The sequence below is a fragment of the Lacerta agilis genome, chromosome 3 (assembly GCF_009819535.1).
Source record: "Lacerta agilis isolate rLacAgi1 chromosome 3, rLacAgi1.pri, whole genome shotgun sequence".
NCBI classification, from domain to species: domain Eukaryota; kingdom Metazoa; phylum Chordata; class Lepidosauria; order Squamata; family Lacertidae; genus Lacerta; species Lacerta agilis.
Genome location: NC_046314.1, coordinates 115,505,265 through 115,522,174, shown reverse-complemented (window position 1 = coordinate 115,522,174; position 16,910 = coordinate 115,505,265). Strand labels below are relative to the sequence as shown.

Sequence of the window (16,910 nt, the reverse complement as noted above, 5' to 3'; positions counted from 1 at the left end):
GAATGTAAAGCTCTAGGACTGGCCTATAGCCCTTCCTCCTATGCGACATGCAAGCATATCTACTCATCAGTAAGCACCCTACTGTGGCATTTCAAAGTGCAGGCTTTCCAGGAGAGGAAATCAGCTCCACCTCATAGGAAGTTGATTGAAAGTACAGTTGTCAAGCGATGGGGGCCTGGTTTGTGACTGTGCATTTAACAGCAGCTGAAATCAGTAGGGAGAGGTTCTCCTAGCACAGAGGTAGCACTATCACTTACTTGTTGTTTAAGGGCACAAGAAGATTTAAAAAAAAAAAAAAATTGGCAACCCTAACTTAAAGAGAAATGAAACAAAAACAAAAAGAAAAGAAAAGAAACAAGTGACTTGAGGAGGAAGTGGCAAAGGAGTGAGGTTTTCCGTTCCAATCTCTTGAAAGATAGCTCTCTTAGAAATTTGGTGGTTTTTATATTTGTTGTTAAATACATCCTGATCATCACCATACCTGGACTAACAAAGAAGTCAAGCAGGAAAAAGAACAACAGGGTCACACAGGAAGACAATGGATTTGTTAAATTCGACAGCTCCACTCAGGCTGGTGGTGTGATCTGGCTGACCCAGCTACTGGTTTTCTCCAGAGGCTTGCACAATTGTGCCTTTGACAAGGCAGCTGAAATAGTGATGATGGCCACCAGCTTGGGTGACTTTTAAAAAGGATTAGATAAATACAGGGAAGATAAAAGTTACCAATGGTTACCAGGCAGGATGGCTAGGTTTTATCTCCACTGTCAGAGCTCATAATTTTTCTGAACACCAATTCCTGAGAATTGCAGGAAGGGAGAGTGCTATTGTGCTCAGGTCCTGCTTGTGAGCTTTCCTATGAGAAAAGAGTGCTGGAGTAGCTAGCCTTTGGCCTGATCCAACAAGGGTCGCCTTATGTTCTTTAAACAGCCAACTGTTTCTGTCACTTCTAGCACACCAATTTCCAGATCAGGGGCAGAGCAAGGGGGCAGGGGGGGGGGGGGGTGACACTTTGGCTGGCCCCATCCTACCCTGCCCTACCAGGCGGGCCCTAAAAGGGGGGCATGCCGCCTTTCCCCCTTTTTAGCGGCTTTTTTTCGGCGTGAGGGGTGGGCCAGCGAGGAGGGGGCATCATGCCAGTGACAAGTGTGACGCCCCCTCCTCGCTGGCCCGCCCCTCGCACTGAAAAAGAGCCACTGAAAAGAGAAAAAGGGGGAAGCAGAGCAGGTGCGTTCAAGCGCCTGCTTTGCTTCCCTTCCCCCCCCCCCCCCCGCGGAGCCGCAGCATGGAGGCCAGGGGCGGGCCAGCTTGTCGGGGGGTCATGCCAGCGACAAGCATGACGCCCCTCCTCGCTGGCCCACCCCTCGCCTCCATGCCTCATCTGACGTGCGTCATGAAGTCACGTCACGACGCACGCATCGTCCCCCACCCTCAGGGGGGTGCCTCTGTGCCGCCGCCCCAGGCAGTGCAGAGGCTTCCTCCGCCACTGTTCCAGATGTATGTACAATATTTCTTATATATGAGAAGCAGGCATGTTTATGCACACTCCTAAACATTCAAAGGGAAATGTATGCCCATGAATTCCTTTGTTTGCATGTTTGAGGCATGTCTGAAGTGCCACATGAAAATGTTATCGTATGTTGAAATGGGTCAGCCTCTGTAACCTTTCAACTGAGCAGCACAAAAGCAGATGGAACTGTGGGATGTGAAACACATAGCAGTCAAGTACAACATTCCTAGAGTGGACATGAAGAGGGATGTTTGTCCAGCCAGTAAAAAACTTCCTGTTTCCTCCTGAGCTGGGACAAACTTCCTCTGCATGTGACTAGAGGTGGGCATGACCTTACCTGTCCAGGTAACAAAAGGGGCAAGGCAGGCAGCATACTTCCTCTTCTCCATCTTGCTTTTGACGTGTGAGCACCAGTGACTGCCAGTCTGGAGTCACTGGGATTAACCCCCATATGGGGTAGTTCCACGTGTATATATTTGGTAACCTAAATCTGCCTTCAGGATTCCATCTGTGAACTGAATGATTGTGAGTAAACTACTTTATACTTTTTAATCAAGACTGTGTCGTGCCTATTCTTTTTAAGAGGGATATAAGGGATTACCAGGAATCTTATATTTAGAGGCAAAAACTAGCCTGCAGCAAGCTCTGCAATATAAAAGGGGAATGTTTAAAACTCTGCTAAGTTAAAGAACTTGCTAGTGCAAGTTAGGAAGAATATTATTAAACAATATATCCTCTCCTACCTCCCTGAACTTCCCACAGGAACTTCCATATACAGCAGCAGCATACCCCTGAATAGCCATTTCTGGGACAAACAGCACAAGTTCACATTGTACTGTCTGACTTTGAATGTAGCTTGCCATAAGAATTGGTCATAAATTATAGATCCATGCTGCAAACCAGATGGGACCCGGCCAGATGGGCGGGGTATAAATAAATTATTATTATTATTATTATTATTATTATTATTATTATTATTATTATTATTATCCATGGACAGCAGAGCAAATTCTGTCCAGTTTGTTGTTGTTGTTGTTCAGTCGTTCAGTCGTGTCCGACTCTTCGTGACCCCATGGATCAGAGTACGCCAGGCACGCCTATCCTTCACTGCTTCTCGCAGTTTGGCCAAACTCTGACCAGTTAGATTAAGGTTAATATGATTTGTCAATTTCAAACTCCTCTTTGGCTCTGCTTCAGTTATTCTTAACTGTTCACTTTATATGTTGTGAGCCACTTTGGGCACAATTTTGTGGGAAAGTGGTATACAGTGGTAACGCGAACAAACAAACAAAAACCCCGGAAGTTCACAGGTTTTTGCACTTCTGCGCACCCGCGCATTGCGCATGCTCCGTGGAGGACTTCCGGGTCGCGGAGGTCCGTGAGTCGAACATACGCAACACGGAACATACGCAACACGAGGTATGACTGTACACATAAAAAGATGCTGATGATGTAACAATTGAGTTTGTGTGATATTTATTACTGTGCAGATTAAGCATCTCATGTCCTTCTTAACAGGTTGTTCCTGAGTGAGCTATGAGGTGATGGTGGTGACACATTTTCCATGATGCTGCTATTAAAAGCAGTTACTTCAGTCCTCCCCATTATTATTGGTGAGCTCTGCTGGCACATGTGGTCCTGGAGGGAAAAATACAGTAAGCTAGTTGCAAGGATGCACACTTCAATTACTAACCCTACTTACTAAACAGTTATTGACAAGAAAACTTTTAGTGACAAATAATGAACTTTATCATCATATGTGAACTTGGCAATCTTGATTTAGGGAGAAAACTATCTCTGTACAATGAAGAAACCTGTCTGGCTCTGTGTGGAGGTTTGAGGTGTGAGATTGATTGCTGGTTGCTTTATTCAAGCCGGGGAGGGGGCAAATTGTGCTCAAAATTAATCTCAACATGAAAAATTATTGTCTTGCAGCCTGAAAACTTTTTACAGGAATGAAGATTAAAAATGGAGGATGATGATTTTGTCTCTCTTATCACAAAAGTGACCCAAAGTGACTGACAAAGCAGCATTATTGTGCTAGGGCAACAAAGAAGTTTAATTCACTTTAACTGCACAAACCTAAAGTTCTGGCATGCGTGTGAAACCTTACTGCAAAATAATGACAACCTGGAGGTGCATTCCCTCTCACCTGTATGGGGTGCAGCTTCTCAATGCTGTGATGTTCTGGCATATGGTCCCCCTCCACCTGATCTGAGGGTCAAAAGCAATAAGGACTTGAACACTGATATAGTTGTAATCTGGGACAGGATAAACTGTTTGACCTCAGCCTCTTGGACTGCATCCTGAGGAGCTAGGCCTCTATTAAGAGCATAAGAACAGCCTGCTAGATCAGGACAAAGGCCCATATAGTTCAGCATCGTGTTGTCATGGTGGCCAACTAGATGCCTGCGGGAAATAGGGCATGAGCACAAGAGCAACTCTTCCCTTCCTGTGCTTTGCAGCAAGTGGTATTCAGTAGCATTGCTGCCTCTGATCGCACTTTATTTTGTTTATATGACAGTGAGAAGTGAAAAGTACAGTAATAAGACACCTAAACAGCTGCTTTATGATGATACAGTAGTAGCATCTTGGCGGGGAGAAGTGCACATCTTACTCTCACTCACCTGTGAAATAAGCCTCTAGTGGACGCTGGAGAAGGAGTAGCTAGAAAATAGAATTTAAGGTATTATACATAGTATGGAATGACAGAGAATCTATGAAAAAGTGGTATGAGAAGAACAAGGTTTAACTTTAGCATGTAAGGTCTCATCTTGGGTGACTAATTTAAAGTGACTAATGTGGGATAGAGGAATGTAATCAGATTGGTGTAATAACTCCCCACCACCACATTATCCAGCTTGGCTGCAAAAGTGGTGTCTTGCCCCAGGAGAGGCTATACCTGAAATCCTTGCAGAAGAAGAGAGCTCCATTCTGTTCGTCCTAACCCTGTGTTGTCATCTTGTCTTCCATACCCATTGCAGCATTAAAACCTACCTTTTCCCTCCATATTTCTTACCATTATTAGGGTTATCTGGAGTCATCCTGCCATTAGTCATCCAGGTGGTTCCTGTAGCAAGCTGAGGGGGCAAAATGAGACATCCCCATTGTGAGTCTGGAAGGCAAAAATAAGATACCCATCCTCTCTTTTCCATACCTGGGAACAGGAAGATAGCAGTGTGGGTACTCACTTGCCAGTTTGGTGGGTGGCTGGCTCTTGAGGAGATGCACTCCATGGAAGAGGAGCGGCTATGAGGCACAGAGGTACAAAAAGTTAAGCGGTCCTTAGTGGGAATAGAAGGCTGGATAGACATCCAGGTTTTGTGATTGGACTTAACCAATGTGTGCATATTAAGGAAAAATCATATGCTACATAAACTTGATTTCTATAGTTGCCAAGTCCGGTTTGGGGAAAACAAGGCAAGGGAACAGTTGAAAAACTTTGAATCTGGATCAAACTTCACAGTTAAGGAATTTGAAAAAAAGTAACAGCTGATGTCACAGCTGCAAGTGTCCTGAAGCATGATACAAGAGGAAAAGGAACCTATGTAAAGCAAATACTCCTTGTATTGACTGAATCAATTCAATTCTTGAATACATATTTCTATTTTTTCCTTTTCTACAGCCATGTGGATTAGAGAACTTTGTTTTCCCCCTTATGTTTTTCTGGAATTTTGAGCAAGCTTACATATTCCCCACTACTTATCACGTCCAAAGAATATTAAGTTTCTTATGTGCCTACCTGATCACTTCACTGGACTGCCGGAAACTAGATGGTAGTGTAACTGCAAAGTATGAGATAGTGGATTACTGTGAAGAGGAAGCATGAAGCTGAACCTAGTGGTATCAATGACTGCATTTGCATATAGAAGATCCCAGTTCAGTTCCTGACAACTCTGTTTAAAGAATCCTAGATAAGAATCCTAGGGCAAGAGGAACAGCAGTCTCTGAAGGACAGTGACTTCACTAAAAGGTATTAAATGCTGAAGAACAAAAAAAGGCATGCATGCTCTTAATCTGATTTTCATACCTCCATATATGCTAGCACAGTATGCAGTATCATGGAAGCACATTTGCTTTCTCTTCCTCAGTCAAGGTTACTTTCATTTATACATGTGCAAAGCTGTAACATAGGCTCGTATAGACCCCATGATGGGCTTGATTTAGCCCTGGAGGGCAGAGTCACTCAGCAGAGAACTAGGAGGGGAAGCTTGGTCTGTTGGGGAGCTGAATAACAATTCTGAGCTCTTGTCACCTTTTATCTACCTCCTTCAAGCTTAAAAAATTTGTCTGCCATTGACAGTGCTAGTCCTGTCACTTGGGGACTAAAGTTGTTTGAAGAATCAACTCTGAATAGTCCAGCATCTTAGTGGACTAGAGGAATATGTAGATTGGCTGACTTCAAAGTTTGCCCGCAAGAATTGCCTTAATTTTCTATTCGGACTCTTTGGACCATTGCATAATTCATGTTTTTATTTGTTTTTCCATTTATTTCATAAAATTTATACACCTCAAAGTGGTTTACAAAAAGATAAAATAATAAAATCAGGAAAAAATTGCAATACATTGAAACATGCTAAAAGTTTAAATACTAAAGCAGATTAAAATTCACACCAGCATTTCTAAGCATCTGGGTAGGCTTGCCTAAACAGGAACATTTTTGGCAGGCTCCAAAAAGAATACAGTGAAGGTGCCTGCTTGATATCAAACTTAGCAGTTGTATTGTTTTGTCTAATTTTTTGTTCGACTTGACTATTTGCAAGTTCTATTCTACCTCCTCATAGACCCACATAGGCAAAGGTTAGAATCATAGAATCCTAGAGTTGGAAGAGACCCCAAGGGCCATCCAGTCCAACCCCCTGCCGAGCAGGAAACACCATCAAAGCATTCCTGACAGATGGCTGTCAAGCCTCTGCTTAAATACCTCCAAAGAAGGAGACTGCACCACACTCCTTGGCAGCAAATTACACTGTCCAACAGCTCTCACTGTCAGGAAGTTCTTCCTAATGTTTAGGTGAAATCTTCTTTCTTGTAGTTTGAATCCATTGCCCCGTGTCCGCTTCTCTGGAGCAGCAGAAAACAACCTTTCTCCCTCCTCTATATGACATCCTTTGATATATATTTGAACATGGCTATCATATCACCCCTTAACCTTCTCTTCTCCAGGCTAAACATACCCAGCTCCCTAAGCCGTTCCTCATAAGGCATCGTTTCCAGGCCTTGGACCATTTTGGTTGCCCTCCTCTGGACATGTTCCAGCTTGTCAGTATCCTTCTTGAACTGTGGTGCCCAGAACTGGACATAGTATTCCAGGTGAGGGCTGACCAGAGTGGAATACAGTGGTACTATTACTGTTACACACTCACATGCTCATCCACAATAATCTATGCTACCAAATACACATTTGTCCCAAAGCCTCAACTGAAAACGTCCTACCTGGCTGTAAGGGGGGTTTGATGGCAACTGGCCTCGGTGTGCTGTTTCTATAACAATTTAAAAGAAATTTCGTTCAGTCAAAGTGGAAACCATATTATCTTGCTTGTTTTGCTCAGGATGTTCAGTGTGGGCCTCGAACCCAGCACACCTCTGATACGAAGAGCCTCTAAAGCAAGGGTGAGAAGCCCTTTTCTGCCTGAGAAACAGGCAGGGTCATGCGCAGAAGTGGCTGGGGCAACAAATGCAGAGTAAAAGTCAGGGATCTCTACCTACACCCAAATCTCTCCCACATTTCTACCCTCCATCCAGGCAAGCTAGAGGCATTATTACAGTTTGGTGACACATTGAGGGGTATATTGAAGCAATGATTCTTCAACATCAACTTCGCTGGACTGGTCATATTGTGCAGATGCCTGATGATCGTCTTCCAAAGCAACTACTCTATTCCGAACTTAAAAATGGAAAGCGTAATGCTGGTGGTCAACAAAAGAGGTTTAAAGACTTCTCAGGCAAATCTTTAAAAATGTAATATAAACACCAACAATTGGGAAACACCCGTGAGCGCTCCAATTGGAGAACAGCCTTTATCAAAGGTGTCTTGGGCTTTGAAGACACTCAAACTCAGGACGCAAGGGAGAAACTTGCTAAGAGGAAGGCACACTTGGGAAACCCTCACCGTGATCAACTCCCACCCGGAAACCAATGTCCCCACTGTGGAAGGATGTGTGGATCCCGAATTGGCCTCCACAGTCACTTACAGACTCATTGTTAAAACCGTGTTATGGAAGACAATCTTACTCGACTACGAGTGATTGCCAAAGAAGAGGAAGAAGGTGGGGATGAGGTTTTTGGCCTTGGAAAGGTCCACAAGTGCCAGAAAGAGAAGCCTGTACAGCTGCATTCAGCTGCTAGGCTTGAGATTCTTCACCCCTGCTCCATTCCATGCACTGCAATTCTTGGCAACTGTCCAAGAAGATCAGAACAGAAACACTGACCTGCTATCCTGGAAATGATGTGGGGAATCCTGTAGGAAGAGTGGAGAATTTGCCATGGAGAAAATGTTTCCCTCTTTCCTGGCAGAGGGGGTCAGGAAGCAAAACACACAGAATTGGGTTTGTTCCAAACAAACAGCTCCTACCTCCAATGAGCAGAGATTCTTCATCAGTTCCCTGTTCTCCTTCTGTAATGCCTCCAGCTCCCTAAGCATTTGATGCACAAGATAGATGTATTGGCAAAGCAGCTAGCAATATCCCACACCTCCCTTCCTCTCATTCCCAACCGTGGCCCTTTAATCACTATTGCAGAATTCAGTGGTACCTCTGGTTATGTACTTATTTCGTTCCGGAGGTCCATTCCTAACCTGAAACTGTTCTTAACCTGAAGCACCAGTTTAGCTAATGGGACCTCCCGCTGCCGCTGCGCCACCAGAGCACGATTTCTGTTCTTATCCTGAAGCAAAGTTATTAATCTGAAGCATTATTTCTGGGTTAGTGGAGTCTGTAACCTGAAGCGTATGTAACCCAAGGTACCACTGTACTTTTGTACTGATTTATTGTTATTTTACGGTATTTCATAAAATTTATACACTGCATGATTGTAAAAACAAAAACCTTCAAAGTGGTTTACTAATAGAGAGGGGTTGGTGGGATGGCTCTAGGATCACATAATTTCTGCCCTAACTTTTGTTTTAAAAAAAAGTTTGATAAAAAAAAATTTTTAAACAGAATTTATTAGCATTTTCATAATATAACACAAACCCAACCCCACACCTACAAATACAAAAACAAATACAAATACACATAATGTCAGGATTCTTCTTCTTATCTATATACCTTGCAAAAAAAAAAATTCTAGTTCTGAATCTTGACTTTTGACTTCCCCCGCCTATACACCTTCGGTTTTAAATCAATATACTATTTCCTTAACAACTTTTCTCTGTAAAAAATTTAACTTTACTTAAAAAGAAAAAACACAATTGTCTTAATCTTTGCATTATAACCTAGATCTTAACAAAGTATTCTTATAGCTAAACTTATTTCTTCTATCCTTTATCATGCTGCTTTTAACTTAAGATTCAATATCTCCTTACTTATTTAAAATAAACTTGTAATTAACAGACTTCACACTCCGATTTCGGATACCATGGCAGACCATTTGGATTGTACATTTAATATTTCAACCCACTCCCCCTCTGTCCATTGTCTTTTTCTGTCTTTCACCAGAACCAAATCTCCAATTGTCTTCCTCTAAGTGTCCACAGGTCCAGGCTGCATCCACAACAAACCCCGCATCGAGCCTCAGGGTGTTCCTCCCCTCCATTCTGGGTTTCTCCGTTTCTTTTTCTTCTTCTTCTTCTTCTTGTAGAAATCTTAATTCCATGTCCCTTGCCCCCGAGCTGCCACCTCGGAGTCTGGATATTGTAAATTTTCCCGTTCCAGGGCTGCCACCCCCAGAAACCGGCCCCCCTTCCTTTCGGAGTTGCCCAGCCATCTCAAACCATCCTTCAAGCGCCCCTCCCAGCTCTTTGCCAAAGTTTGTTTCCATTGTGTAAAACTTTTGAAAAGCCTCTTCTGTGGAAAGTAAGTTCTTTTCATTTATAATTCCACTCAAAATTTGTAGTTTTCGATTAAGCAGTTCCAGTTGCAAGACAGTAAGCATTTCCTCATCCTCCAAACCAGAGCTCGATACCAGTGCAAGCGCAAAGTCCAGCATTTTAGGAGGGAGGGTGAGTATCAAGTTTCAGTTCCTGTCTCTTCCTTTCTTTGTTTCAGTTTTTTCCCACGAAAGTCCAGGTCGTCGCCATTTCTCCGATGCCGGAGTATAAAGACCAAAACTTCAAATGGAGATATTTTTTCCCCAGTTAACCCCCGAAGGGAAATCTCAACAGTCTCAGTTTTCAAATTCCAGATACTTTCTATCGATTGTTGTAGCAGCAGTCACTTAAAGAGTTAATTCCTTTCATCTCCCGAAGGGAGGGAGGCGGGCTGCCTTTCTTCTTTCCCCCAGATCGTTCCAGGAATACAAAAAGTCAATCAATTACTCACCGCCTCTGGGTTCTTAACAGCTCATTAAGGACAGGTAGAACTTAGACGCTCATCACAGGCTTTGTCGCCGCATTTACATCCCGGTTGGGGCATGTCCCCTATAGCCCGGCTCCATCGTCCCTTCACCCCCACTCCCCCTTTACAGGGGGAGCGGGGGAAGGGTTCGGAGCCACAACGGGCACAGCCGGGGAGCCCAGGGTGCGGGACGCTCTTCCCGCACCCCAACCGGAGCCCGCTTTGCGGTAGCAGGGCTCCTAACCCCCGGGATGGACTGGGTGCTTCGCAGCCGAAGCAGCCCACGACCACCCGCAATGGCGTCAGCCGCCGGAAGTCGATAAATTTTAAATTAGGAGGGAGCAGAAGTAAACACTCCTATTCTCAGTCTATTGACTCATGTTAAATGTTCACATTATCACGAGGGCTTGCTGCACTCCTGACCAATTGCCCTTGTCCACCAAACAGAAAAGAACAGTTTTCTTTCACAAAATAGTAAAAAAAAATAATTAAAAAAATGGGATATTTTCTATGGTTTTACGGACATGACTCCTCTTTCAGAAAGGAAGGAAAGGAGAAAGATTATTGTATGTAAAATGTGCAGATGCAGGCCATGCAGCCTTAAATAATCCCTGCTGTTCCCCCAGACCTTTTTTTTAATTTCTTTTTGCAACCTGTGTGCCTCACTTTTCCTGTGTAGTTAGTTTCTGGTAAACTTGCTGCAGGGCTCCTTCAGCCTTTGAAGCACGGTATTCATAAAAAGAGGCAAGCAGCTCCATCTGGCTTTTCTGGAAAGTCCACACCTAAGAAGAGAACCATGGGAGGGATAAATTATGGGAATTCACAACTATTTTGGGGTAGAGATGCATATAAATTTCAGTTTGTTATTCAGACTTCTCATGCGGCTCTGTTCTGAACTTTTGAATAAGGAATTAGGAACTAATTGCTAACTTCAGACTCAAAGCTATTGAGCTTTCCTTTCCTGCATTGTCTTTCATTTTGACAGTCAGTGCCACACATTTTAGAATCCAGGATCAAGAATGAATTTCAGGACCGGTGTCTGGTTTGTTAGGGCTTATCCAAAATTCACTTGTCCTGTGCCTGGAAAGCACAAGTCCAAGAGGTTTTCTATTTTTCCTGTCACTTTCCCTGGGAAAGCCCCCCTCTTTACTGCTGAATCAGAGCAAATGCTAATCTGCAGAAAACCCAAATGTTGTTTGCTCTGATGCAGCAGTAAATAATGGGTTTTCCGAGGGGGAAAGTGGCAGGACAAGCGCAAGTATGGACAAGCCCTTACTCTTACCTGAGAAATATGGGCAATATGGCCGAGTACAAGTTCAATGGGACTTTTGAAAAACTTTTTTGCTTCTGGCTGCATCTGTGGGTAAGGAGAAACACACAGAAGGGGATATTCACCACTGATTGATACATTATTAAAGACTTGGGGATCTAAGGGAGGTCATCTTAAGGAGGGATATACCATCTTCTGCTTCAAGGTAAGTAAAAGCCACAACTTACACTATCATTAAGAAGCAAATATTTTGTGCTTGTTCCACAAGATGGGCATTTATCTGTCAGGATTCAAATACAGAAAGTTAGTACACATACTGAAAATTACTTTAGATAAGAAGTGTTCCAAAAGATCAGTCCTCTGAAATCACTAGTCTTTAGATTCAAAGTCCTTAGATTGTCTTAAAATTGTTCTACTCATTAAAACAGGCCAGAAATGATTAATATAAAAATTGCAGCATTAAGATTAACTCAATGTTTTTGAAAATTTAAACATTCAATTATTTTTGATCCACCATGGAGTTAAGATTCCTAGCATTTTTTAATATTATCATCGGACTGTGGAATGTAGCAGGGAAATGATATAAACAGGAACATAAGCAACAAAGTTACGTGCAAGAAATTGAAATGAAGGTTTATTGCACATCTGTAGGGGGTCGGGAATCAGTGGTTGTTTGAATGTCAATCAAAGGGTCCTGTGACACCGGCTTAAAGGATATGATGGCATGTCTGAATGCGTCCCAGATAAGGTAGATCTGACATGCTGGTGCTCTTACCTGAGCCAGCACATTTTTTGCAAAATATATGTCCACAGCTGGTAACAGAAAAATCAGATCCCTCCTGGCTGAAACACTGGTTGCAATGAAACCAATCCATACTGCAAAATGGGAGAGCTGAGGCAGAGTTCCTCTATTGAGATGTTCTTCTTCTATTAATCTTTATTTCCCCAAACTGTTTCTTCTTTTACTGTTTTAAGACTGAAAGACAAAACACACACACAAAAACACCCTGCAGACTGAGCTTAACACCAGGCTTTCTAAACACCCCCACCCCATCTTTAGCAAATAATCCCATGCCTATTTGTTCAGAAGAAAAACCCATTGAATTAAATGGTGCAGACTCCCAGGTCTGTGCATATAGGATTGCAGCCTAACAACATCTAACACCCTAAGGGCAATTGGGTAACCATAAAGCTGGTGCATTATTATTTTTTTGGCAACACCATTGGATTTCTGTATTCCCTCCGTTCCACTTTTTGGTATGGAAATATATAAAACAAGCCCGAAAGAGGCCCCCAACCTGCTCACAGGTCCTTGTATGTTCAGTGGAAAAAGTTGGCCCTGCCAAGTATTAACCACTCTCAATTCCAACCCTGATAATTGCCACCTGCCCAGATTTTAACTTGTCTGAATTAATTTTAAGATGTATTAATTGATGTCTGTTTTTATGCATATTGTGTTGTTTTTATTATGTTAGCCGCTCTGAGCCCGGCCTCGGCCGGGGAGGGCGTCATACAAATAAAATTATTATTATTATTAAGCACACAGTTAAGGAAAACTAATGCTTTTTTAAAAAAAAATTGGCAATGTTTCTTAAGTTTTAGAAAAAAGTAATGTCAGAATAACAGGGTGTGAAAACAGATTTTGGATTGGCAGCAAGGTGCAGATGCCTGGGTTCTGGTGCTCTCTTTATTTTATTTTACTTCAGTTTTAGGGGGAAACTTTAAAAGGAGCCTTTCCTTTCCCCCCTGAGGTATCAGTGGTTGGTCTTTTCTCTGAGGAGAGAGTAGGAGGGAGAGAGAAATTTCCCTTCTTCTGGTACCTAAAGAAAATAACCAAGATCAACGCCCAGGTGACAGGGAAAGGTGCCTTTTCCAGGCGAAAGTTCTGGAAACTGGAGGCGCCGTGACAGGGCACGGAGGAGGAGGAGGGCGCCTCCATGAGAAGGAAGCTTTCCTCAATGCCCTCCTTCTTCCTCAGGAGCTGGCGCTGCTGCTGCCGCCATCGCCGTCCCCCTCAGCTGACTGCAACCTGTTATGCCGGGCAACGTGGCTACTACCCGTCAAGCATTTACAATTTATCCCTTTCTCTATTGTGGCGGGCTCGCTTCTCCCCCTTGAAGCGCACTGCTGCCCTGCCTTTCGTTTCCCCTCACAAGCACGGAGCAATAGCCTCTCCTTTTCCCGCCCTTTTCCTCTAGGCGGCTTTCGCTGAGGGGAAAAAGAGGGCGGAGTGAAAAATCCCGCGCTGGGGGGGATCATCATCAAAATAATAATAGTTATTTTTTTAACAATTCTTTATTACAAAACAATTTACATATAGCATATAACATAAACAGGACAAAAACCACATAGACAAACATAGACACTAACAACGTATCATTCATTATCTGATAAGTATCTGAAGAAGTGTACATGCACAGGAAAGCTCATACCAAGAACAAACTTAGTTGGTCTCTAAGGTGCTACTGGAAGGATTTTTTTATTTTTTATTTTGTTTTGAACATATCATTAACTTCCCATTCACCTCACTGTACTTTTTACACCTTCTTAATCCAGTGTTTTTCAACCTTTTTTGGGCAAAGGCACACTTGTTTCATGAAAAAAATCACGGGGCACACCACCATTAGAAAATGTTAAAAAATTTAACTCTGTGCCTATATTGACTATATATAAAGTAATTTTTCAATTTTTCCCACGGCACACCAGGCAACATCTCACGGCACACTAGTGTGCCGCGGAACAGTGGTTGAAAAACACTGTCTTAATCTATACGCACTTCAGTATGATTGTTATTTTTCTATTACTTATCAAAAGAAATTTTACTTATATAGTTTCCATATACTTCAAGATTCAATCTAAATCTGTTAGGAGATTTGCATTATTTGTTGACTTTCTGGTTTAAGTTTCCTCTCATTCTCCCAGTCATTTTTGCGAGTTCTAAATGTTCTATCCTCTTCGCTTGCCAGTCAATTTTTGTGGGGATTTAGTCGCCTTTCTAATTTTTTGCTGTTAAAATCCTAGCCGGTGTGGCTGCGTACATAAAAAGGGTTCCATGGTTGTTTTGTATTTCGTTGTTGTTGTTGTTGTTGTTGTTAATGCCCCGCCTTTTCTCCTGACAAAGGCTCAATGCGGCTTACATATCAGAACATAAGGGGGAGGGAAAAATAAATAATAAATAAGTAAATAAATTATTATTATTATTATTATTATTATTATTATTAATAATAATAATAGTTGTTAATGCCCCAACTTTTCCCCTGACAGGCTTAATGCGGCTTACATATCAGAACATAAGGGGGAGGGAAAAATAAATAATAAATAAGTAATTAAATCATTATTATTATTATTATTAGTTGTTAATGCCCCAACTTTTCCCGACAGGCTCAATGCGGCTTACATATCAGAACATAAGGGGGAGGGAAAAATAAATAAATAAATATTATTAATAATAATAATAGTTGTTGTTGTTAATGCCCCGCCTTTTTCCCTGACAAAGACTCAAGGTGGCTTACATATCAAATGAGAACAGACCAGAACATAAGGGGGAGGGAAGGGACCTATTAAGAAACAAGTAAACATTAATAGAACTGAAGCTTTATTTGGGATTTAAGCTAGAGAGTTTTAATTCTACGAAAGTATGTGCATATAATCTATTAAAAACTTGCAGACAAACAGGGGGCTAAAAGAATGGCTGCTGAGAGGAAGCTAGTTCTGGGGGGTGGGGAGAAGAAATGGGAATATATGAGGGGCAGTTAGCTGGAATTAGAACAGTTTGCCTTTGGGGCAAAACTAGGGTTGCCGTATTTCGAAAAGTGAAAATCCAGACACAAAACATGTTGAGCTTTTTTTTTAAGTTTTGCCTCAAAAATATGACAGTTTTGAGCTATTTTTTTAAAAAGAAAATTGGCAAGAACAACACTGCCAGCATGGGTTGCCATGCATACAGATTTCCCCATGCATTTTTCCGGTTTCTGCCCGGGCGCTGCTGCTTCCGAGTGCAGTATTCCGTGTAGGTCTGGGAAATTCCAGACATATGGTGACCCTATAGACCAGAGGTAGGCAACCTAAGGCTTGGGGGCCAGATGCGGCCCAATCTCCTTCCCAATCCAGCCCGTGGACGGTCCGGGAATCTGTGTTTTTTTTACATTAGTAGAATGTGTCCTTTTATTTAAAATGCATCTCTGGGTTATTTGTGGGGCCTGCCTGGTGTTTTTACATGAGTAGAATGTGTGTTTTTTATTTAAAATGCATCTCTGGGTTATTTGTGGGGCATAGGAATTCATTCTTTTTTTTTTTTTCCAAAATATAGTCCGGCCCCCCACAAGGTCTGAGTGACAGTGGACCGGCCCCCTGCTGAAAAAGGTTACTACCTACCTGTAACTAAAAAAATACAGGTCCTATTTCCTTCACAGATGTGTAGCAGAAGAAATTCCAGCAGGTGTAGCTTTTTTCCATCCTCAAAGTACAAACTGCAGTTGCCAAGCCCTGCTGCCTCCCTTTGCAACTGGTCATCCTCTTCAGGTGGGAGGATGTGTGTGCATGTTTGAGCGCTAATACTTCTGTCAATACAGCAGTGACTGGCCACTGCCCCTTTGCGGTCTTAGTTATGGCTAGCTGCTAGCCAACAGCACGTGGTTCAGTTTCCTTTGTTGGAATTTTATGTGACAGTGTTATTGTGTCACTAAGGGACACAGGGAGCGGCACTGCAGTAAACGAAATGGCAAGGGGCTTTTTCAGAGAAGAAAATGGATTCTCTGATTCAGGAAAGGAAACACACACAACAAACTATATAAGTTACATAACTGTTTTTAGAATTTTTGTTTTGCTGCATTTCCCAAACGCTGAAATCAAGGATTTGGGTGACATTGACCGAAGAACCATAGAACAGAAAATATTCTGGAACGACAGGAAGGAATACAGAACTGGAAGAGAGGGTAGTTAAGTTCCATAAGGTTACAAGAACAAAAACCAACAGCTACACTCTGGTTATTAGCCATCCAACTTCTGCTTAAAAACCAAGTTACAGGTAGGTAGCCGTGTTGGTCTGCCATAGTCAAAACAAAATAAAATAAAAAAATCCTTCCAGTAGCACCTTAGAGACCAACGAAGTTTGTTCTTGGTATGAGCTTTCGTGTGCATGCACACTTCCGTTTCAGTGTATCTGAAGAAGTGTGCATGCATATGAAAGCTCATACCAAGAACAAACTTAGCTGGTCTCTAAGGTGCTACTGGAAGGAATTTTTTATTTTATTTTGTTTTAAAAACCAAGGAAGAAGAGAGCCCACAACCTCCTAGGGGAGTCCATTGTCAAAACAGCTCTCACTGGCAGAAAGTTCTTCTTGACATTTAGTTGGAATCTCCTTTCTTGTAACTTGAAGCCGTTGGTTCAAGTCCTTTGTTGTTGTTACCAGTGAAATTACAGATGGCCTTTCAGAGTTTTATCTGTTGTCACTAGAAAATATAATATGGATATGTAAAGTGTCCTTCTGGTCATTGGAGAGTGCAGCAGCCCCACCTAGATGGGACCTTAGGCTTCATGGGGCTAGTTCCTCTGATCAGTCTAGAACAGGAACTCTGAGGCTCCAACTATCTCTCACTGTTAGTTTTATAAAAAATAAAAATAAAATTCCTTCCAGTA

At 42.4% G+C, this 16,910-nt stretch overlaps 1 protein-coding gene and 1 long non-coding RNA gene across 2 annotated transcripts; both read right to left on the bottom strand.

The window, feature by feature from the left end:
* Nucleotides 1-2,964: 2,964 nt before the first annotated feature.
* On the bottom strand, nucleotides 2,965-3,805 carry LOC117044752. Its single transcript, XR_004426342.1, has 2 exons — nucleotides 3,660-3,805; nucleotides 2,965-3,145 (listed from the first exon to the last, which is right to left on the bottom strand). It is a non-coding gene; the product is annotated as an uncharacterized LOC117044752 (long non-coding RNA).
* Nucleotides 3,806-4,130: 325 nt separating this feature from the next.
* Nucleotides 4,131-12,250, bottom strand: LOC117044679 (RING finger protein 212B-like). The gene is made up of 11 exons (XM_033145489.1): nucleotides 12,048-12,250; nucleotides 11,500-11,552; nucleotides 11,285-11,359; nucleotides 10,669-10,784; nucleotides 8,082-8,142; nucleotides 7,939-7,967; nucleotides 6,944-6,990; nucleotides 5,250-5,304; nucleotides 4,699-4,756; nucleotides 4,527-4,587; nucleotides 4,131-4,174 (listed from the first exon to the last, which is right to left on the bottom strand). The coding sequence occupies exons 1-11, from the start codon at nucleotides 12,145-12,147 to the stop codon at nucleotides 4,131-4,133; spliced, it is 699 nt and encodes a 232-aa protein (XP_033001380.1). The 5' UTR covers nucleotides 12,148-12,250.
* Nucleotides 12,251-16,910: the final 4,660 nt, after the last annotated feature.

Excerpts from the sequence above, each read along its gene's own strand:
- LOC117044679 (XM_033145489.1), bottom strand. The coding sequence starts at position 12,147 with ATGGATTGGTTTCATTGCAACCAGTGTTTCAGCCAGGAGGGATCTGAT. Across the intron at positions 8,143-10,668 it reads AAACTAACTACACAGGAAAA|GGAGCTGGAGGCATTACAGA; the intron begins GTGAGGCACACA and ends TCAAATGCTTAG. Across the intron at positions 6,991-7,938 it reads CATCATTTCCAGGATAGCAG|AAACAGCACACCGAGGCCAG; the intron begins GTCAGTGTTTCT and ends AAATTGTTATAG.